This window comes from Aplidium turbinatum, chromosome 6 (assembly GCF_918807975.1).
Source record: "Aplidium turbinatum chromosome 6, kaAplTurb1.1, whole genome shotgun sequence".
Taxonomy (NCBI): Eukaryota; Metazoa; Chordata; class Ascidiacea; order Aplousobranchia; family Polyclinidae; genus Aplidium; species Aplidium turbinatum.
The window spans coordinates 4,921,712-4,946,346 of NC_137477.1; the positions used below are offsets into that span (position 1 = coordinate 4,921,712).

The following is a 24,635-nucleotide window of genomic DNA, read 5'->3' on the forward strand; positions in this document are numbered from 1 at the left end:
AATAAACAGAAGGCGTCGTTGGATTTAGAGAAGGATTTTGTTGGATTACAGAAGGATTATCTTTTGATTTTCAAAAAATTGCCGAATAGGGAACTAACTGATAAAGACTGTAGCCAAATAGGGAACTAGCCCAATCGGACTAGCCGAATCGGACTAGCCAAATCGGACTAGCCGAATCGGGCTGTAGCCGAAAAGGGAAATAGCCGAATCGGACTAGCCCAATCGCACTAGCCCAATTGGACTAGCCCAATCGGACTAGCCGAATCGGACTAGCCCAATCGGACTAGCCGAATAGTAGCAGACCCTTTAGTTGAAGTGTAGATAATCTTTTCAAACCAATTGCTGCTAAAATATGAATCATCAGCATTCCTTTTTATGTGCTTTTTACCTTTTTTCTATTTTTTTTTCTTTGTTTGATTGACTTCGCTGTAAGCAAATATGAACATCATCATTGCAATTATTTAAATTGCTTTTTTTTGCAATATTGTAACGTTCCGTTTCACAATTTTTTTACAAAACAGACATCAAACAATTCAAATCAGAAACTTGCCCTTGGTCATTAGTGTCTCTTTTAATTGTGTTTTGTGATGCTTTGTATAGTTTCCTTGATAGGTTCCTGATATTAACATCTCCTATATAGTGTTGCAATATAAGCTACAGTGCACCTTGCTGCTCATACTACTTGATGAAGTAAAGCTATCTATTTCCACTGATGGCTGCCGGAGTTCTACCATTTGTTCGAGGGATAGACCTCACTAAATATGATTTTAAGGTTGGCATGTTATGATTTTAGTTTGCATTTTAAGGTTAATGGTAGACTGTCATTAACTGTGTTCAATAATTAAGAGGTGATGAACTACCTAATGAATAAATATTGTTAACATTCCAGTTATTTACCCGTGCTCTCAGATTAGTATGATATCAAAACATAGAAACAAGAAAATACTATCAAAATATACCTTTCCACAACAGCTAGCGTAAATATGCATCTTTCCTTTTTAATTGCATTTTCCACTGCTGCATTGTTTATTGCTGTATTTCAGGGTGGCCTTTTTCCTGACAAGACTCGTAACATGACTGGTTTGCGCTGGTTAAATCTAGATGGAACCAGACTGTGCTACTTGCCAGAGGAACTGGCGACTTTGAAGAAACTTGAAGAACTGTCGGTTTCAAGAAACGAGTTGACTGCACTGCATGGTGACCTTGGCTCACTTCCTGGATTGAAAGCGATCAAGGCCGGCCACAACCGACTAAAGGATGCTTCCATTCCATCTGATATTTTTTCTTTGGAGGACTTATCTACTTTGGTAGGCAACAAAAGGGTTTTAATGTTTGATGGACGTAGATTCGTTTTGTAATAGATTTTATTTAACAATAATCTTCTCATGAAAATTCTTATTCCTGCGCGTGATTTTTGTATCAATAAATTTACAGGTGTTTACTAAACCTAAAAATCATTACAAAAAGAAAACAATCAAACTATAGCAATGTAATTTATAATATACCATAATCACCATTTTGTTTGAAACCACTTACATAGGTGTCATCTTCCTTGGTAGAAACAATCTTGATTTGTTGAAATTTTTGTACTAACAATATTTCGAAAGTTTTTATGTGCTTGATGAATGTTTGTTGAAATGTTTCTTCTTGAAATGATTATTGTTAAAATGTCTACCTTAAACGTGAAAAAAGTCTTCTCAATCATCTTGGCACAAACAAATCCATTTTAACTTTATTATGAATAAGGTTTAAGGGCATCTAATCATGAGATATGCATTAAGTTGTGTTTTCTCAATGCTCACATGAATGGGTTTTACAACAATGCTAATAGAATACAGTGGTAATGTTAGCTTTTCCAAATTGATTTAGACTTTTGTTTAGGACTTGAGTCACAACTTGTTAACAACGATTCCATCTGATTTGGAAAACTCGAGAAATGTACTTGTCTTGAACCTTGGCTACAATCAGTAAGTTATGAAAGTTTATAATTTGTATTTCTTGCATTAAATCGCTTCTAAGACAGCAAAAGCTTGGCTAAAATAAAGGCTTATCATTAAAATCTGTGTATAACTTCCACGTTCTTTCTGTGTTCAGAATCGAATCTATTCCACCCCAGCTGTTCATCAATCTAACCGATCTCATGCACTTGGATCTGAGCAACAACAAACTTGAGTCGCTGCCACCACAAATGAGGAGATTGGTTCATTTAAAAACTCTTATTTTAAACGACAATCCTTTGCTCCATGCACAGCTGAGGTATTGTAGTGTTATTTGTGGCCACACATAGTGCTTATAACCCATGTTGATGCGCAATCTGATGCAAGGGGAGATGGCGACTGGTGACGATGCTGCATTGTTGTTTGGAAATAACGTTTTTAATGACTCACTTCTTTTATTTTTTAATGTATATTAGGATCGGTGATATATCTTTCACAAAGGCTCGTTGTTTGGGTGGTGACCATAATAAGCATTTGCTTGTATATTAGAATTCTTTCCCATAAGAACGTTTTCGTTTTCCGCATCTCTTGCGGGCTAGATTCCCAGCATTCGCATGTTTTTTAACATTTATTGACACAGTTGTATATCACTTTCAGGCAGCTTCCTTCGATGCAATCGGTGACTACCTTGCATCTTCGGAATACCCAGCGTACCATCAACAATTTCCCAACCAATCTGAACATGCTCTCAAATTTGGTTGACGTTGACTTGTCATACAACGAGTTGACTCAAGTACCCAACGCACTGTACACGTTATCAATGTTGGAACGACTCAACCTGTCAAATAATGAAATAGAGGAATTGTCACTCATCATAGGTAGATGGTTTAATTTTTTATTTTTCGAGCTATACAAATAATGTTTCTCATTTTTTAGCTTTAAATTGTCATCCCCCTTTTCAAGCATTAAATTGTTGTTTTAGTCATTTTAAGCGGCCAAAGATTTAGATTAAGTGGCGGGAAAGAAACCGATCCTTGTGTCAAACTTGATGCATGTTATTTAATGCGTTGCCAAGTGCCGAGACGCAGCTGCATGCTCTCAATGGATGTTGAACTCACTTTGAACATTGCTTGGATGCTTTCATCACTCAACCACGCATCCTATTTAGTCATTGGCAATATTAGTTGACTAGGTGGTCATGGAAGATTTTAATTAGCTTTTATTTTCAATTTTATTTTCTCTGTCAGCTGGCACAATTGACTTTTGCATATTTACTCCACTGCAGACTTATTTGTATTTCTAACGCACTCCTTTTGAAACAGGTATATTTCAAAAATATACCTGTTTCAAAAGGAGTGCGTTAGAAATATGTTTGCTGCCTGGTTATTTTATTGTAAATATTTTTCAATGCATTTTCGCGATCTGTCACTGCTGTTACAGATACATGGACCAAGATGCAGACGCTAAACCTGTCCAACAATCAGCTGACCTCGCTGCCTGTAAGTAAACAATCAGTTTTTCGTGCCACAATCACAAATTCTGAGCCTAATTTCAATTTTTTGTTGTTTGACCACTCGGGGAAGCTGGCTTTTCTTAAAATGCACCGAGTGGCGTAACGGTTCATTGAAGGGCTGCAACTTCAATGCCCAATCTTCAAAACTCTTTGGCACTGAGAAGCGTCTCTTAAATGTGCAGTTGGGACTGGGCCTATGTTCAAAAGCTGGAGGTTTATTAACATAGAGTATGCAATTTCACATTTGCATTTAAAAAAATCTCAAGAATAATTTTGATAATATTTTGTTTTTGTGCAGCCAAAGCTAAAGTGCACACGCAGTTTTGATCACTACGAAGCTGATTCGTGCGAATCAAGGACTGCGGTACTTGATTGAGTGGGTATATTCCCCTTATGGCTGCTTTGGTCATGACGATTTTACCTACTTGTGTTTTTCATCCAATCACTATCTTGAGAAACGAACCACCGACAATGGACATGCTTCTGCATACAGAGCACGACTTTACTTTACAATTTTTGTACCACAGACGTCTCTGTGCAAGATGCAGTGTCTCCGCCGCCTCTTCATTAACGACAACAAGCTTGATTTCGAAGGTATTCCTGCCAGCATTGGGAAGCTGGTCTCGCTTGAGTGCTTTTGCGCGGCAAACAACAACCTCGAGTTGGTGCCAGAGAGTTTATGCAGGTGACTGACTGAATTTGTTATTGTGTAAAGTTGATTAAAGTTTCCTGCTATTCTATGGAGTTGTTTGCTTTGAAGAACTTTATCTGAAGCATAACGGGGTTAATTTCATAATGCAGCAATTCTGTCTTTATTTTATTAAAACAATTACTTTTGATGAATAGACAGTAACTAACTGGTGGATGAAACACTTTTCAATCTCGTTAAAGTAAAATCGTTTGATTTGTGTTTTGGGTGTATGATGTTTTCAAATAGATTCTGTGCTATTTTTTCTTCATTCTGAAAATGTGAATCAAGATACGCCAAATCAAAAGAAACGAAAATTTTGCCATTAATTTTTGAATTCTCACAAAATGTTAAATATAAGGTCTGACCTCGCCTGAATATTTCGTATCTTTTTTAATTTAAAGAATGGACAATATCTTTATTGCTGTTGAAAGAACACAAATTTACTCTATTGTTTACCACGTGTCATTGCAGGTGCATCCGTTTGAAGAAGTTGGTTCTGACAAACAACAGACTGGTGACAATGCCCGACGCGGTCCATCTGCTCACTGATCTGAAGCTCCTTGATGTGAGGAACAATCCCAACCTGGTGATGCCTCCCAAGCCCGCTCCAAGTAAATCAACGGTTCTTGATCCAGATTCCTTAATAGCAAAACTACATTCAAGCGTGTCTTTAAATGTTTTTCTCAAAACACATACACGTGGGCCTCGAACCAGAGACCTTACGATTTCCATCTTGGTAGTCTACTAGGATGTGTGGTTGACGGTTGAACACTCGATGCCAGTTGAGAACGAGGCTATTAACTTTAATTCTTCGTGTTATAAAAAAGTTTCTACGACTTCAGGAGACATTTTCCTGTTGTTATAAATTTTGTTTTGTGTCAAAAGAATATTTTTAAAAGGGAAGACTTCAATTCTTTTAGCTTTAATTTCACGATGTTCTATCGTCAGCGTGGACTTTCGTCCTCCACAGTAGGCTACCATAAGCAGTGACGTACACAAGGGAGGGCGGGATTGGGCCACCCCCCTTTCTCATAAAAAAAATAACAGGCTATACTCATTATAGTATAAGATGTTAAAGTGTTATTCTTTGTAAAAAATGTCAAATTGAATTAAATGCCCCCCCCACCGGTTACCAAACCTTGTGTACGCCACTGGTAATTCAGTGTCAAGAGCATCCTGTTCATTCAACTCCACAGCTTCTACATCCTTCCTTGTGCAGTACTTGAGCAACTCAATCGAATCTTTAAATGACTAATTTGCTTTCAGTCAATGAAGACAACGACAAAGTCTACAACATCGACTTCTCTCTTCAAAACCAGCTTCGTTTGATTGGCGTAGTGGCGCCGGGCTCCTCTCAGCAGGCTTCAAGTATGTTGATCAGGAATGAGCTAACACTCAGCTAACTGAATCGGTTCTTTTTACATTGATTCAAAGTTTGCAGACATTGAATCGATTCAAACAGGACGGATTCTGTCAGCGGGTACTGCTTGTAGTAGAGCTACTGTTGGCCCAAAAACATAACATTTTTTTTAAACATGTCCATTTTTCCTGTGTTATATAAAATGTTAACAGAGTTTCGAAAACAGTGACATCGAAACAGTGACAGACTTCTGTTATCTGGGTGATCGGATAAATGAAAGTGGTGGATGTGAAGCAGCGGTGACAACAAGGGCAAGATTGGGCTGGGCAAAGTTCAGGGAATGTGGGGAAATGTTGCATGGCAGAAAATTTTCACTAAGGATGAAAGGAAAAGTATATCGGAGCTGTGTGCGGCCTGTAATGCTATATGGTAGCGAGACATGGGTATTGAGAGAGAGTGAACTGGCAGTCCTGAGAAGAACGGAAAGGTCAATGGTGAGAGCAATGTGTGGGGTGAAAACGAGAAGGGAAAAAGGGACTGAAGAATTGTTGGATATGCTAGAGATGAGAGAGACCATAGACCAACTGGCAAGGGCAAATGGAGTAAGATTGTAATGGACATGTGATAAGGAGGGAGGAAGGAAGTTTTCTTAGAAAGGCACTAGATCTAAAGGTGGATGGGAAGAGGAAACGCGGTCGTCCAAGAAGAACGTGGAAACAATAAGTGAAGGATGAATTTAAAAAAGTCGGACTGAAGGAGGAAGATGCAAGGGACAGGGTGAAATGGAGAAAAGGGATTAAAACAATTGCTGCGCGGAAACAATCGGCCATCCCCACTAGTGGGGAACAAACCGACGATGGATTATGATGATGATGATGAGTTTGCGTGTTGCCTGCAATAGCTTGTTTGCTGTTTTTCTTGCGCTCTTTTTACAGAATGCAAACTCGTGTGCCAATTTGATGCTTTTTCATTGACTTAACCTCTCTTGACGTTGAATCAACACGAATGTGAAAGAGTGCAGCGCTGCGATTGTTGCAACGGAACATGGCAACCTTTGAAAAAAACGTCATAATTGTTGATCGAAGCCTGAATCACGATAACATTATTATGTTATAAAATGCCTCTCTTCCATACTTTATACTTACCCGGTCAGCAAGCGTTATATTTGTTAACATATACTTCATTGTATCACTAAAGATTGAGTTAAGAAAGTGCAACTGTAAGTATTTGGAAATTCCCGAGAGGTTTGTGCGTCGTTGTAAAGACAGAAAAGTTTTGAAAAAAGTTGAGCGTTTAGTTGAGCAGAAGGTCATAGCTTGATACATTATAACTTAAAAGTGGTTACATTTTGACGAAGTGTTGCTTTTAAAAGAGTGTTTTTGATAAATATGACTGAAAAACTGAATTAATATAAGTTTTGATACAATTCAATATACAACTCCGTCGCACAAGAATGTGTCCGATCTGTGATGTATCAACCAAATCTAGAAGATTCGATAGAAGAATATAAGCTTAAAAAAGTTTGTTATTACAATGCTTTATTATGAGAGTTTTCTTCGGATGCAGCTTGACTCACACTGATAGCAACATATAGTATCGAAAATATCATCTATGCTTATTGTTGTTTGTCCGTTGTTGTTAAGAAACCACCATCTGACGTCTCCGTGCATCTGACACAGGTCATCCAAAGGACGCAGCAATGGCACGCAAATTGCGTAACTTACGTCGACGTCGTGAAGCAGCCGACTCGCAGGCGCAGAAAGTGTTGCGTGGGATGACGGAAGTGGCGCAAGATAAAAACGCAATGACAGAAGACGCTGAGGTTTAAACTTGAATTACAAAACTATTTTTTACATTGATCCAACGTGTTGTTCCATTAACTAGGTTTGGTTAAACCCACTTCCACGGAGGGAATTATTGTATGACCAACAAACGTTGACGCAATTTTCGAAACTGTTATGCAACTAAACAGCATTATAACTATAAAAATACATCGAAATGTTGGACTTTGTGCTAATTTCAGTTTATACACATCTTCTACCCATGCAGCAGATCAGTCGCTTTTTACATCGATTTAACCGCTGCAGACGTTGAATCAATGTAATGAGTGATTTGCTGTCAAGGTATGTGTTTGAAAAACATATCTTATATTGTGGATAAACTAAATGGATATTTATGTTTTTCAATATATTGACTTTCTCTTTTCGTTTGCATCTTATTTCCCGTTCAGGATACAAGCGCAGAAATGACGAAGGCAGGGAAGAAGTGGGACGAATCGTTGCATAAACCTGACCTAGACTACAGTGAGGTCTTCACTGATGAGGTTTGTATCACCTGGCGTTGTCTGTTTTGAGCAATATCGTGTGTCTATTCAATCCATGTCTGAAGGATATTATATAATGCTTTGAACATTACAAACTGCGACTTATGGGTCAGGGGAGTGCTTTTCGTGCAAAGATTTTGTACTTTGAAAATACAGTAGCTCCGTTTCATGCAGCCAAAAAACCTGTTGAACGTTTTTGGGTAGAAAATACATTAAAATATATATATAGATCTTAAGTTTTGGCATTCTTGGACAGATCGGCCAGTTTCCCGGCCTGACCATTTGGCAGATCGAGAACTTCTATCCGGTGATTTTGGAAGACTCTGCTTACTACGGGAAGTTCTACGTCGCTGACTGCTACATCGTGCTCAGTGTAAGTCATTAGACAAAGTTTGTGACAAAATAATTCGACCACAGTGCCTATTCAATATCCATTCTTCCTCCAATTTCCTGTATTTTAGCAAGCATTGCTTGGTGCAAAAATCTCATCTCATCTGTTTCATCTGTTCTCCAACACCTTGTTTAAATGGTCTTTCAGGCAATGGCCTCTTTGTAAAGTTTGAACACTGTACAATGTGCCGGCTGGACTACTTTTCGTAGTCCAGCTTGAGTTGATAGTTATCACTGGTAGACCATTATTTCACCTCTAGCTCAGGGACCGTAGTTTCGTTCAGTTTGTTTTATCAAGTTCTTATCAAAACAAAATTTAAATATTTAACTGATGTAGCAGACGCTGGTGTCTCTTAACCTCTGTTCCAGTTTCTCAATGTTATTGAGAAGGAAAAGTTGCATAATAATAATGGGGGGGGGGGGTTAATTTTAATTTCAACTTTAGCCCTGATTTTAGGATACAACAGGACATTTTAAGACCTCTGGAAAAAAATTGAAATTTCCCTCCAAACCTCCTCCTCCCTTGAAAATTACTTTTTGCGTCAAATTGCCTTGGATTGCATTGAGGTCAATTTTTGTTTGTGACATTTAAAGTTCAAATATTATTTGCTACTGCACTAAAACACGTTAATAATGTTGCAAGACAGCTGCAAACAGTTTTTCTGGTTTTGGTTTCATCATAAAACACGGAAAGGTGGTCATTTCGGTTTGTGCGCATGACTACGCGCATGCGCAAAAAAGCCGACCACCCCTAATAATAATATGCAAATTGCATTTTGTTTCCACTTACTGAGCATTTGCATGAGCGACGAATTTCTTTGTTGATTGTTACCAGACCACAATGGACGAAGCTGGGAACTTGAATTGGGAGATTTATTACTGGATAGGTCAAGAGACATCCCTTGATAAGAAAGCCTGCGCCGCCATCCATTCAGTCAACCTCCGGAACATGCTGGGAGCAGGAGGAAGGACACATAGGGAAGAGATGGGAGACGAATCCGAAGAATTTCTGGAGGTATAATGTTAAAGTGAAAGATTGTATCGAAATCAAAGAAAATAAGATAAAAGTTTATGTAAAATGTACACTGTGTTGATTATTGGTAGAATTGCAAACAAACTATACATAAACTCAGTTGTCATTGGAAACAGTCATTGGTTTGTTCTTTATGACTATGAGTAAGATAGTATATGGAATGCGCATGTCTGCACACCACATTGTTACATTTTCATGCGCATCAATCTTATCTCAAAAGCAATAAACTTATATTCTAAATGCAAGGTGTGTTTAACGATTTTTGACCTTAATCTTCACCAGCTCTTCCACAACGACATTGCCTACATTGCTGGAGGAAACATGAGCGGCTTCTACTCAGTGGAGCCTACCACTTACACGGCCAGGTGCGATCACTCTGTCTTTTGCCTTTATAGTTCAAGGTTACAGCCACCAAAATTTATAATGTTGCTACTAACAAAAGCTAAATACGTTTCATCGTTTCAAGCCCATTCTTTAGTATATTCATAACGTGGTTATTACTGGTTAATGCCATGAATTGTTCGTATGTAGGTTTTCTGTAATAGTACAGAAACAAAACGTAGATACTATGCTCATTGCTCATGTTCAGGGGACGTTTTATAAATCAAACTGTTTTTATCTTCAGTTCTGTTTGTTTTTATTTAATAGTTCTGAAGATGAAAACAGTCTAGTTTTCGAAACGTTTACTGAACCTAAATTATGTATCCCTGGACTTTTTTTGATTAGGTTGACCCAGGATTGACCAGGTGTTCCAATAATTTTTCTCTTTCCGAAGTAAAGAAACGATTGTCTGTTCTATGAGAGCTGAAAGCAATCTCATCGCCGTGGTTTCATTGCCATTTGTTTCAACTATAGCGACTTTTAGGGATTGATCTATAGTTTCAAACAAACTAACCTACGTAGAAAAATATGTTTTGTTCACATTGATTGAATCGGTCTAAAGAGGATGGATTTTGCCAGCCGGAAGCATGGCGTACGTGATGATAATGTATTTTCGATCCAGGTTGTATGGTTTGTACGGGAAGCGTACCATTACCCCATTCCCAATCCCCCTGGATGTGTCGTCACTCAATCCCCACGAGGTTCTTATCCTCGACAACGGAATGACCATCTTCGTCTGGGTCGGTGGACTGGCAAAGGGGGTCAAAAGGTCAAAGGCCAGGTCAGATTTCCTTTAGTTATTCAGTTATTTTCTCTGACAGTTTAAGTCGGATTCTATTTAAAATTTGCTAGCTTTGAAAGCATAACAGACAATAAGGAGTAGCTGCATGTAGAAATATAAAAGCACGTGTCTTTATTTGTATCATACACGGTTTGCGTCACACCTCCTTTGCTTTTTATGTTAAATCTTAAGCCTAAGACCTAAAGGTTCTACCATAACACAAACCACTGGTTGTGCTTAGTAGTTGTAGCGTTGGTCAGTTTTTAACTGAATTTAAAGCAGGCTAGGCACGTAATGCTCATCCACGGTGGAGTAAAAAGAGAATTTTTTTTATCATATTAAAAAATCAGACGTCCTAAAAGTGGCTTGTAGGCCTAGAAAACGACTCAAAGTGATTTTGGCCACCTGCATCCAGGTGGGTAAATGCCCCGAAAGTTCATGTGACCTCCTAAAACACAAACAAACACCTGAACAAGCAACAATTATTATTTTTTCATATTTGAGTTGATATCTCAGGCAAATTGTGTTTTTGCCAATTTGTCGTCGATGTGATACCTTTAGAAGTCGATGTTGCATAAAAGCAGATATAAACATGGACCTTCTGAGCATTTTATACCAGCAACTTTCTAGCTTGATCGGTTTGAAAGTTATGAGATTTTGCCTATTTAGGAGGTCACATGACCTTTGGAGGAATTTAGCCACCTGAGTGCAGGTGGTAGATGACCAAAATCACTAAAAGTTGTTTTTACGCCTTAACGCCACGTTTAAGACATCTGGATTTTTGATACAAAAATTTTTTTTTTTTTACTCCAACCTAAATTGTTTGCAAACAATTGATAAACTCAACAGGCTGATCGCTGAGAAGATAAACAAAGACGAACGCAAGAACCAGGCAGAGATAGTAATGGCTTACCAAGGCGACGAGGAGTACGACTTCTGGCACCTGTTCGGGGGAATCCCTGACGAGATTGAACCAATTGACGTCACCAAGTTCAAGGGAGGCAAACCGATTCTCTACAAGGTACTTTTGCGACAGTGTTGCCCAACCTTTGCATTTTTTTTTCTCTTAAGAAAACTCCCTTCGCCCAGCATGCTCACTCTTTGTTAGCGAGATTATCGTTTAATAGTTAAGAAGATAAGGTTTTCATTATACTCGGCAGTAACGAGAGTAGGGTGGCTTTGATTAGTTCCTTTTACTCGGCCGCCTTTCCTTCAGCAACTACGCCCAAACAATTTGCTACACTCTAGAGTCTAGATAGAAGTGAGCGATGTGTTTTAACAACCAGTTAAGCCGAGAGTCGAACTCGAATCGCATGATTGGAAATCAAACGCCTCATCCACCTCACCATAATGTTGAAAGATGGGTAGGTCATTAAGCGTTGAAGAGTCGGGAGCTCACTATGACACACCAATTGGAGATATGACCACACAATGTCATCTGGTCGGTCGGATGTGCTTTGTCCGGATGCCACCGTTTGTAGAAAGAACCACTATGTCCCATTGTCCCTCTTTTTCAGGTTAATTTGGGAATGGGTTATCTGGAGCTTCCCCAGGTCAGGTACCAGCTACTCACCGAACACAAGGTGAAGCCCAGCCCCGAGATAGTTCCCAGCAAACGCCTCCTGAACACATTACTCGACACCAAGCAAGTTTACGTCCTAGATTCCCACACGGGTGCGTTTACAATGCGCGTTTGTTGTTTTATTTCAAATTTTTGTATCGTAACATACCTTAGTGCGACAAAAGGTTTCTTTACCGTAAATAGATGATAGCCAGCACATTAGTTTGAGAAAGTTTTGTGATATTCGTGTTTCTTCACAATAACATGTTAGTATAACTTTGAACAAAAAAAGAACAGAGTTGAATAAGATTCTAACATTTTCGTTTATCATGCAATAACAAGGCCAACCAATAGAACTAATTACAGTGTTTTCTGAGCAACGTTGTAGCCTCGTTAGAAAACGATACAGTTATACATTTGTTGGATGCCGAGACCGAGTGAGGGGCAACAAGTTTTTGGCTTAATCCTGCTGGTCGGGTTAAACGCTTTTTTGAAAAATTGGCGTTGAATGAATGGAGTTTGGGTAATAAACAAACGCCTTTGCTCAAATCTAAGAAGCTGTGTTAAAATTAAATCTGTTAGTATTGCGTATGCAATGCATACACTGTTGTCCATTATGTACAACTTCTCTGTTTGTCCACAGATATATTTGTGTGGATTGGTCGCAAGTCCCCCAGACTGGTTCGGGCCGCTGCCATGAAGCTGGCCCATGAGTTAGCGGCCATGATACACAGGCCCTCTTTTGCAATCGTCTCAAAACAACTCGAAGGAACGGAGTCTGTGGTAAGGATTATCTTCTAGTTGGACGTCCTGCAATCTCAAAGATTGTCAGAATCAATCGAGATTCAGTGGTTCTGCTTGTTATTAACTTACTTGTTGCGGCAAACGAGAACTTTTACAAGAACGTTTGTGAAACTAATGTTGGTTTACTTTTTGGTGATTATCCGCCACAAAAGGACTTTTAAATGCACTTCAGTCTTTTTAACAATAAAATCGCAAAATTTATTTAATTGCCACCACTTAAACAATGTTGAACTGCACTTGAAGATTAAGAATCTCTCAAAATATAATTTTAATCGTATCAAATTGGTTTATTAATTTGAACAGTCGAACGTTTTCGTCTTAACCTTTGAAGAAAATGTTCGGCTGTTCAAACCATTTGTAAATATGCGTGATATATTCTTATAATGTTCAACCCTGTTGTGTTGTTGTGCCTTGTCTGTGTGTGGTACAAGTAAGCCAACTCTCCCAAGACTGTATGCTTGATTAATATTGAATTCATGTTCAGCTTTTCAAGTCCCGATTCAAGAACTGGACGGGGGTATTGAAAGTCGACTACACAAAGACACCAGAAGGCGCCAAAGGGACTGTGGTGAAGCAAGACGCAAAGGAAAACAAGATCGACCTCTCAGCGATCTTCCTCCCTCGACAGCCCCCCATGGCCGACAATGAGGTCGACCATTGTTTTAGATAAAGAATGTCCCCTTTTAATATTTTAAATAGTTTCTATTCTAACGAGTATACCTCATTTCTTTGCTTTTTTGTAGTTGCATTATGTATAAGATGTTGTATATTTATTGTACAATATTAAAAAGAGAAGCATCAAGATAGGTAATCCAACCTGTTCCCGGTTGAACTACTGACCGAGACCATACAATTACGCCGCATGACAAAGGTGGTGTGAATCTGGGTAAAAGTTAAATTTAAAAACGCACAAAATTTGGTTTTGCTACTTTGTCTTTTTCGATCCCTTACATAAGATTTTCATAATGTTAAAGGGCTACAGAACTGGCGGACCTCTGCTAGCGGGGACAAACGCCAGGTCTTATCTACCAAAGAAGTGGGAAAGTATGATGATGAGATCATGTTAAATTGTGCATTCTCAACTCTACAACGTTTCTGAGCGTTCTTTTATGTAAAAACACTTTGAGTTTGTTGTTGAACTTCACGTTCAAAAGCATCCGAGATTGGCAACTTAGGTTTACATCGTGATCTATAAAGATAGTTTAAAATTTGATAATACTGGGTCAGCAAGTTTTGTAAAGCGCAGCATTTCTCTTTCAGTCGCTGCAATTGATGGATGACTGGAATGAAGACTTGGATGTGATGCAAGGGTTTGTCCTTGAAGGGAAGAAGTTTGTCTCTCTACCACAGGATGAATTTGGAAGATTTTATACCAAAGACTGCTACGTCTTTTTATGCAGGTAGGCTCTTGGCTGCTCTATCATTGTACGTTGGTTTTAGAGGTTGGCCGGCTTCTCTTCTTTTTCCGTTTCTTGCATCCATCTCAGCATTTCTTCTTTCGTATGAGACATGATTGTTCAGATTTCAGGGCAGATGATGGAAAGCCAGGTGAGTGCAGCTTTGTCCAGTGCTGCCATGCATTCCATTGCATACAAATGCATTCCATTCGGTTATTTGTAGACTGGTCTGAGGCAAAAGAGAAATATTATTTGCATCCTTTGCATGACACATCGACCAGTAACAGTTCTTTATGCTGGTTCGTCGCCAAGGACTTGCATTGTGATTACTCGACTCTATGCAGTACTTTATTGCGTCATAGAGGTGTGTGTAAACAACCGATTTTAAATAAAGGTTTATTTGTCATCCCTTGTTTTGCAGGTATTGGGTTCCTCCAGAGGTTGACCCTGAAGAAACTCCAGAAGAAGGAGGCGAGGAACCGGAGGATGACATCCAATGCATCGTTTACTTCTGGCAGGTCAGGATGAATTTGTGACAGTTTGCTTCAGTTCAATTGGTTACGTAAATAGCAAGATTTTGGGATTTTTAAGGCTTCGGTTTAATTTTCACTGGCAGCTCTTAGCAGTGTGTTGAGATGACAAATGCTTGAGTATACAATTACACATAAGGTTAATATGCCTCCCCGTCCGATGGATTCTAATTTTTACTTTTCTTCTGTAGCATATGCTGTTTAGTGTTTAGCATATTTTTAGTTTTTTAAATTGGTGGCAAGTTCTGTATTAAAGCTGATATGGGCTTAATGTTTTGAAATTTATCTTTTCCTCCGTCGAAAAGTTTATCCCACCCCTATCTTAATGACAGAAATCTTCACATTTCAGGGGCGAGAAGCCACCAACATGGGGTGGCTCACTTTCACCTTCACCCTGCAGAAAAAGTTTGAAGCATTGTTCCCAGGAAAGTTGGAGGTTGTGAAGATGAAACAACAACAGGTTAGCGAAAATTACCCAGCACCTTGCTGCATTTGAAAGATGCTTCAATTTTACTTTTATAGTCTTCATAACTATACACACTACACTGTAGTTTATATTTGAGTACATGTAATAATATCGCGTTACAATTTCAGTCTAGCTTGTTTAATGTTTATACTGTATATCACAGTAGAATTCACCTAATTCTTCACCTCAAGGGAATTAGAGAAAGGTGACGAATTAGGCGAACTGACGGATTATGCAAACAGGTGAAAACTACAGGAAGTGTGCCGGGACTGATAAAATGTGACCAACAAGGCGAAGACTAATCTACTGTATTTGTTACCACCGATTTTTAGTTTTAACAGAAGTTTGTATCTGACCTGCACGCCTTATTCTCTACGAGTGGTGTAGTGTGTTTGTGAACAAATTTAATGCATTTTTTATATGATATTTTCGTTGCGTTGAATGCGAACTGTCTGTGTTGGCAAGATAAGTGTTTAGCTAAATTGCACTGGCTCTTTTATGAAGGAAAACCTCAAGTTTCTGTCTCACTTCCATCAAAAGTTTGTCATTTCCACCGGGAGCAGAAAGCAAGCCGCCTTGATCAAGGCTGGTAAAGTCGAGGTATGTATGTGAGGTACACCACGACCATAGACCTGAAACATATCCTTGACAGGTTGTCCTAGAAGAGTAGATCTACCAAAATCACATCAACAACTTTGTAATCCACTGCTTCTCAAACAGGATGCAACTATGAATTTGACGAAGCCACAAATAAAATATTTGGCGCCAAGCCTGATATCTTACGATGCAGATCTACACCGCTATTCCAAAGCCGTTAAACTGTTAGTGGAAGGCTCAAATAAAGTGCAACTTGCAAGATTTAACTTGTTGATTGTCTACATATGTATTGTACGGTCGACAATTTTATTTTGTAATGGTCGTGGGGTCGTGTAACTTCATCAATATATCTGCAAAAAAACTGGACGACTATTGGCGAAATGTGTTCCTAGCCTGCCGATTCTTACACTGCGAAAATGAAGTTTAAAACGTGTTATAATGGGTATCTTTACGTTTTCAGGATCAAACGCAATTCTACCACATCCGTTCAAACGGCGGCATCCTGACAACGCGATGCATTGAGATTGAAACAAACCCCAAGTTCTTAAACTCTGAGTTCTGCTTCATCTTGAAAGTAAGTTGGCAACTTTAACTAACAGTAGCTGGTGTGGTTCTAGACGCCCAGACCTGTTGATAGCGGTACTGGAGTTAGAAAAGTTCAAAAGCCTATACACTAGGCCATTTCGCTGTGGTCTCATATAAACGAGGCGATTGTGTGTTTCCAGGTTCCTTTCAACAGCACGGACAGTGCTGGCATTGTGTATGGTTGGATAGGCAGGGTGGCCAGTGCCAGTCAAGCAAGAATGATGGAAGACCTGATTGCTGAAGTATTCGGCGATAAGTTCAGTGTCCAGGTGGGTTTATGTGAAAACGGTTTGAAGCAATGAATCTGTGCCGTTAGTTGGCTTTCGTCTCCACTACAGTTTTATCACTTCAAATCAGTTGTGATTTTGATGAATAGTCTCCATCTGGTATTCTATGTGAGTAAGATATTGTTACTCACATAGAATTACAACTGCTGCAAAACATCGCAAAGGACAAAACAGAATGGAGATCCTATCAACCTTGTTGAAAGACTGATCGAAGCCAGCGGATGCCAAACGATTTGGCTACACTGGCGGCGGAGACAGTTACAATAATAATAATAAGATATTGTTAGGGTTCAGTGTCTTGTCGGATTATTTCATTTTTTACTTGCCATTGTGAAATCCCAACTGATGAAATGTACTCATGATAGAATATTCTGCTGCGTGTTCCGCAATATTGTAGTTCACTTTCACTGATGTTGATCCCAGTAACCTACAAAGAGGTTTTTAGTAGATTTTCTGATAGCATGGTCAATTGGTCATTGGTCAATCAAATTCAATTTTAAAATTTATTATGGTTTTGTATGGTGGTGGTAAATATAATAATTGTAAGTGAAAGTTATTAGGTGCAAATGATATTGTAAATCAGTTGTTCAAGCCATGAAGTGCCAATTAGGATAAACACAATAAACTCATCAAACTTGATTTTTCTCGTTCTGTATTTCATTCGCATTGAACCATGAAAGCCGGCATTACATTATTCATGTGTATTATTGATATGACCTATTCTAATACATGGATAACTAGTGGTAAAATAGCATATAGAACACCGTTCTGGGGGTTAACAAACAATGATGTAATAATAATAAAGATGCAACACTGAGTAAACACTAATCATGATATAGTAGGCTAGTAGGCCAGATTTTATTGGAAGAAAAACAGAACTGATTGATTCTATGCTTCAGATAATAAACGAGGGAGAAGAACCCGAGAACTTCTTCTGGTTGGGATTAGGCGGAAAATTTGTCGATTACGATGACGAGGCCAAGTATCTACACCACGCCCGCCTTTTCCGCTGTTCCAACGAGAAAGGATACTTTTCCGTGTCGGAGAAGTGTGCCGACTTTTGCCAGGATGACTTAGCCGATGACGACATAATGCTTCTAGACAATGGCGAATCGGTAGATAAGCTTGTTATGATAACTGCTATGTCGGTCAAACGCTAGTTACATGAATAGGTTATGTGAAATGCAGAAAATCGGTTGGCTCATTGTGAACATTGGCAAATTTTTCCTTAGTCTTTTCTATTTATTTTTTGTTTATCTTAGCGCACATATAGTCACGAATAACTGAATGAAAACGATGCTGGAGTCATTGCTTAGAATCTTACAACAATGTGGAGTCGTTTCGACAGGTTCTATTCTGTGGTCCTTGATGCTAATGATGAAATTTTATTTAGGTTTTTATGTGGGTCGGAGGACAGACGAGTCAAGTGGAGGTTAAATTGAGTCTGAAGACAACTTCCGTAAGTAGCTTCATTATCGTCGAATCACTATTTTATACGTCATACCACTATTATTACGTCATATCACTATTACAGTACTTTGCTTAATTGAATGATTCTTTCCAACAAACAGTTCCAGGTTATGTTGTGCAAGTGTGAGATCACGTGATCTGATTGTTAGCTGCATGGCCGAGTGGTTAAAACGTCTGCGCGACACTCAAATGGCTATCGGTCCGACAACGCTTAAAAGCACGCGGTGTGTCTTGGCAAGTCGCTCAATGCCATGCCAAAAAAGGTAGCAGCCGACTCGAAACCACATGGCCCTTTGGCAACTTTTTAAAAGGTACCATTAAAAATCCCCATTGAGCAACAAAGAAAAAAGGCAAATAAAGCTAACTTACCGTAACTCATCGGTTTGCCACTGGCTGACTTGGCGCGGAGGGTTAGGGCGGTGGTAGTCATTGCGTTGACCTGGGTTTGATTCCCATCATTGCTATTGCTCTTTTTTCTTCTGTAATTACCAAAATTCGAAGGGGATTTTTTAATGGTACATTTTCGAAACTTGCGGCCCTTTGCTGCTACCTATTGTTTTGCATCTATTCTATACTATATTTTGTCGCAATGGGCGCAAAATAAAATTTGATATCGTTGCGTTGTTGTGCCTTGACACTTGTGGGAAAGATGGCGACCAGGTGGCTAGAGCGTCCACTTCACGATCCAGAGGACGTCGGTTCGACGCCTATTTCCAGCACTCAGACAATTGTGCTAGTCTTCATTTGCATCATTTAAATCCAAAGAAGTTGAGAAGATTAATCTTCTCTTCATCCTCAGGTCTACATCCAGCACTTAAAGAGCAAAGGCATCAAGCGTCGACTGAGGTTGGTCCGAAAAGGCAACGAACCTTGGGAATTCACCCGCTGCTTTCACGGATGGGTGCCCTCGAAATGACCTTTCACCCGAGTTGAAATTCTCCAATTTCTCGTCACTGTGTGAAAGTCATGATTTCGCTCCGATCACTGTCCCTAATCCAGACAGCAAAACAACCGTTTTTTACATTTATTCAACGTCTGCAGATTTTGAATCAATGTAAAACGATTAATTTGCTGTCTGGGAATCCATCTAACTAAATCCGTCCTTTTGAATAGATTCAACATCTGCGAATGTTGAATCAACAAAAAAGGACAAAATTTACGAGCTGTTATTGCCTCCGATTAGCTGGCGGCAAGACTGACCTTTTAGAGGCTGAACCACGAAATATAGTGTATTTTCAGGGGACTCCCCCTAATCTCATTCAAACAAGTGACAGCACCGGTGTCACTTTTGCAACACATTGGCGACATCTATAGGCTATAAAATATTCTGTCTCATTGCAGTAATTTAATGTCTGCGCATTGAATCGATGTAAAGTGACTAAAGGCTGCCTTCTAATTGTGACGTTGTTCAACGTTGAATTTATGTTTTCTGCTGCTCTTCTGTTAAAAGTCGTAGCTAGCTAGCAAGATCCGTTGCCAGACGTCGAATCAATGTCATCAAAAACGAATTTTGCCGCTTGGTATTGCTCAGCCGGCAAATTAAGCTATTTTTACATTGATTCAAAGTCTGCAGACGTTGAATTAACATACAAATGAACTGATTTGATGGCTGAAGAATTGTTATATCTTCGTAAGCACCACGTGTTAGCGACATTATAATCTGCAGTTTGTCTTTCAATTCTACCCCTTAAGCGCATTGTATGGGTCTGTAGCCCTGTACTGTATATCATCGTTGTTTGTATGCTGTTATTATTATGATTTAAAATTCTAAACTTGGCTGAGCGAACATCCTGTAATCAAAATTGCACAAGTGTACTTGTTTATAACTATAGCTAAATGAATGCTCTTTAAATAAACTTGTCTATGAGATTCTATCGTTCAACAATGTTGGTCTGTTTAGAAAAGCAGATATTGTGCAATAATCAATCAAATTTAATCTCAACATTCGACAAACGTTGACGCAAATTTGAATTGCAGAAAACAGTCACAGAATAAATTAACAACATACCATAGATCATTGTAAAATAGTAAAAGAATTTCAACACGATTGCAACGTCTGGTTAGGAATTTTGTGAAGCTGGAATTCAAAGAGCGAGTTTTACTTTCTGGGGTCTTTTTTGCAGCAAACAGGAAAAGTCCGATGTTCTTAAGTAAAGACAATTTGGGAACGGAGGTTCTCTGTTTTGTCTGCTGCGTAGGACTAGAAAGTGCAATGAACATGTCACCACATAAATAGCTTGCGAAAGGAAGCAGAGTAAGACTAAAACAATTGGTATCCTTTCAGTTTGGTTCCTGACCGGGAAGCAACCGACGCGATGACTGTTTTGGTAGTCACTTAAACATGTTACGGTAATTACAGTAAGATCCCAATTGCAGCAACGACACCGTCAACCAATCAGAAGCTACGCTGTTGGTGGCGTCATCAAGGTTGCGTTTCCATGAGGAACAAAAAGAAACCGCAAACACCACGTCAACGTTTTCTCCACACTTGAGTGGCGCAGAGGGTTAGGGCGATAGTCGTCATTTCGATTCCTACCTCTGCCTTTACTCTTTCTTCTGTAAGTTCCAAACATGGTTTAAAGCAAAGAACCAACTCTCTGGCTGAGTGCTAGAACAGTTATTTATAATTGGACGGTAGCCACTTAAACATGCTCTGATTGGTGGGTGGTGTCGTTGCTGCAATTGGGATCTTGCTGGGAATTAACATGTTTAATGAATACCAAAACAGTCATCGCGCCGGCTGCTTCCCAGTCAGGAACTAAACAGAAAGGAATCATTGTACCAACGATAAAAGTTGCTAATTCATTGTTAGTGGGATTATCAAATTTGTATTATTTTCAGTCTTGCAAAGCCGTGGCATAAAACATGCCGGAAAGAAGACACGAATAAATCCCATAAGTCCTCAGAAAAAAAGACCTAATATCCCATTGGATAACAGAAATAATTTACTTTTAAAGATTGTGTATTTCAAAGCAACACTGGGGCCGCAATAGTTGTGTACATGGATATGTCTGATCACTGATTATAATATGTTACTGATCCATCTTGGGTTGATGGCAAACGTGGTCGTGAAAAATAGCAAGAAATGATGTTACATGATATTTGAACAGACCCTAACACAGTAACACAATTCTAAAATCACATGTGACATCCTTCCCTAAAGGCTAAGGATGTCATGGAATATTTTAACATTCTCATCAAACGGTGGATTGTTACCACAAGGACATCAGTACAATTAATGCACGTTTCTTATTTCTGTTACAAAACAAGTTTGGGCACATCTACAAAAAGGTTAGACCCTCAGCACAAGAGCTCAAACGAATACAACCGGTTTCAATCCACCAATCATCTCCCAGCAACCATACAGGAGTCAACTGACTCCAAGGCTGTCTAGGGTTTGCCACCACATTGTGCGTCGCAGATTAGAGATCTCATTGTATATATATAATTTGTTTTCAAAATGAGGGCAAATGAAAAGATTGTTACTTGTATTGCTTGCGACAAGTATCCACAGAATATTTCTGATTAGAGCAAACTTTACATTACTAATTTCTTGGCAACTCATCGAAAGCACAAGACAACATTTCTTTTGTTGTCAAAATTTTTTCTCTGACTTTTCCCACTTTTTCTCCCATTGCTACTTCATGTTTATCAATTGATTTCCATTGGTCCCACGTAACGTGTTTGATTCCTTTATTTTTAAGTTTTTGCAAAATTTCATTGCTTCCACCACAGTTCCCCTTGGTAGCAAGTAATGTGTTTAAGTTTGATAGAATCGAAGACCCTACAACTAAGCTGTCATTACCACTGTCAGCTAGCACACCTTTTGGGCCATGACAACACCAGCCACAGGCATAAAGACCATTTTTTATGTCAATGCAGCCATTGGTTTGAATAATTTTACCATCTTTAAATGGAATTAAATGTTCATCTATAGGTACATTTTTATAACCTATGCAAGTAATCACCAAATCGCATTCAATTTCTTCAAGTGTGTTTGTAGTTGAAATGTTTGGGTTGTAAGGATCATCACCTGACATAACAGACTTCCTAAATTTCATAGATGACACATGTTTACCATTAGATGAACATATTTCAAGGGGGTTTCTCAAAAAATCTACAAAGAAACTTTTATTTTGCAACAAAGGATTGTCATTATTATCCCGCCAACTTGCTACTTTTTGCAAATAACGAATGAGTCTTTGTTGCTTTCTACGCTTCAAATCTTTCTTTTTCAACGCTGCTTGCAAAATTTCGTTGTAATGTTCTTGCTCTATAAAGGTGGAAACATCTGGTAAATCAGTGATTTCAGAAAGTTCTTTCCTAGTGCAGACCATCTGAAGTGGGCCACGTCTTCCAACTAAATGTATAGTCTTTATCTGACAACTTGACAGTTTTTCAATAGCTTCTGTGGTTATATCAGTGTCAGCAAGTTCTTCAGTTGATTTAAACAACATTCGAACAGCATCAAGAGCAACGTTTCCTACACCGACGACCACTGCAGTTTTTCCAGATAAATCAATATTCAAATTTTGGTACTGTGGAACCCCATTATACCAACCAACAAACTCATTTGAAGTAAAAACATTATCCAGGTTTTCACCAGGAATTCCAAGTTTTTGTTCAGTTTGTGCACCATTACATAACACAACTGCATGATATGCTTTACACAACTCTGTTAGCGAAACATCTTTACCAATATTTACGTTTCCAAAAAGAGAAAACCGATTTGATTGAGCGGTTTTATTGTATCCATTAATGCAGTTTTTTACATCTTGGTGATCAGGTGAAACACCATATCTAATTAATCCAAACGGTACTGGTGTTTTCTCAAAAACATCAACTTTCAATGATGAGTGGTTTTTCAACAATGTTTGTGAAACAACAAAGCCTGATGGCCCACTACCAACAACGCAAACGCGAGGCTGTATTTCACAAGAGAACAATCTATTAGAAGCTTTTTTTAACAAAAGTTGTATCGTTAGAAACTCTCTAGATACATTCATTATTTTATATCAAATTCACCTGAAAATATCATTCACATAAATTTGGGTGTTGGACCTAACAACAAACAAAATGGTTATAATGTCTGAACAACACAGAAATAGAAACACTTTGTTTATCTAGAAATGTTTCTTTCACGCTCCATTAAAGTGGAATAACTAAAGATTAACTCTGGTTCAATTTTCAGGGTATGTATATAACTATGTGTTTCAGGACATTTCTCCATTCAACGACATGCAGTGGATGGATTAATTTACAGACAAAATTTCAACAATCGAAACCTTCACTTAACCAATCTCAGTGACTGTGTCAGTGGTTTAAAGCTTCTACAAGCATGCAAAACTGCTAAGAATAATCTACCAGGAGCTTTGTCACTCCACGGATAAAGAATCCAACCAACCAATGTTGTTTCAGGTTATTTAATCACTGTAATAATATTTTTTTTATATAGTGTAAAACTTTATCCGTTACAGATATGTGTTGGTCTAGTGCAGTGATTCTAGACCAGGGGTTCTTAACCTTTTTTCCCTTATTACCCATTTCTGTTCAGATCAAAGTCCCATTACCCAAAATCTAATTTTATCTATTTTACCATATTAAAAATATAAAACAGCGTTATTCAACAAAAACAACATTTAATGTAAAGAACGGCATCAATAGTTTCAGTGAGACTTTTGTGCTTTTTTGTGTACAATAGATGCAATATTGGGTGCGATTTTGGATACTGCACAAAGCAAGTCTGACTTCAGATCTAACAGCTTGTTTCATAATTTTGACTTCAAAGCAACAACACTTGAAAATGCTGATTCACAGAGATAATTGGAAGGGAACATAGTCAACAATGTTAGTGGTTTTGCACAACTTTTGGATATGCTTTCCCCATCATTTTCCCAAGCTTTCATCTTCAAAAGAATATAGCTCGCTCATCTCAACACTAACTCTAAATGTACACTTAGCTATATAAACTACTTCAAACAGCAACGCAGCCATCAAGCTTGCTCATAAAACAACTGTAACTGAACTGATTATACAAGAAAAATCTTACTATCATCATAATCCATCGTCGGTTTGTTCCCCACTAGTGGGGGTGGCCGATTGTTTCCGTGCAGCAATTGTCTTAATCCCTTTTCTCCATTTCACCCTGTCCCTTGCATCTTCCTCCTTCAGTCCGACTTTTTTAAACTCATCCTTCACTTGTTGTTTCCACGTTCTTCTTGGACGACCGCGTTTCCTCTTCCCATCCACCTTTAGATCTAGTGCCTTTCTAAGAAAACTTCCTTCCTCCCTCCTTATCACATGTCCATACCATCTTACTCCATTTGCCCTTGCCAGTTGGTCTATGGTCTCTCTCATCTCTAGCATATCCAACAATTCTTCAGTCCTTTTTTCCCTTCTCGTTTTTACCCCACACATTGCTCTCACCGTTGACCTTTCCGTTCTTCTCAGGATTGCCAGTTCACTCTCTCTCAATACCCATGTCTCGCTACCATATAGCATTGCAGGCCGCACACAGCTCCGATATACT

General features: G+C 38.7%; 2 protein-coding genes across 2 annotated transcripts; one reads left to right on the plus strand and one right to left on the minus strand.

Annotated features, from left to right (window-relative positions):
• The first annotated feature begins 606 nt into the window (after positions 1-606).
• Positions 607-19,960, plus strand: LOC145771508 (protein flightless-1 homolog). Its single transcript, XM_082583203.1, has 28 exons — positions 607-772; positions 1,044-1,307; positions 1,882-1,967; positions 2,095-2,256; positions 2,595-2,815; positions 3,378-3,436; positions 3,978-4,135; positions 4,613-4,752; positions 5,408-5,509; positions 7,181-7,323; positions 7,732-7,824; positions 8,081-8,197; positions 9,050-9,229; positions 9,530-9,612; positions 10,251-10,409; positions 11,259-11,430; positions 11,927-12,083; positions 12,614-12,753; positions 13,259-13,423; positions 14,035-14,174; positions 14,593-14,689; positions 15,051-15,161; positions 15,672-15,767; positions 16,225-16,338; positions 16,490-16,618; positions 17,536-17,751; positions 18,030-18,095; positions 18,906-19,960. Exons 1-28 carry the CDS (start codon positions 713-715, stop codon positions 19,020-19,022), a joined length of 3,747 nt encoding a protein of 1,248 aa, XP_082439329.1. The 5' UTR covers positions 607-712; the 3' UTR covers positions 19,023-19,960.
• A 221-nt stretch (positions 19,961-20,181) lies between these two features.
• LOC145771823 (NADPH:adrenodoxin oxidoreductase, mitochondrial-like) lies at positions 20,182-23,112 on the minus strand. The gene has a single exon (XM_082583555.1). It carries the CDS (start codon positions 23,110-23,112, stop codon positions 21,652-21,654), a length of 1,461 nt encoding a protein of 486 aa, XP_082439681.1. The 3' UTR covers positions 20,182-21,651.
• Positions 23,113-24,635: the final 1,523 nt, after the last annotated feature.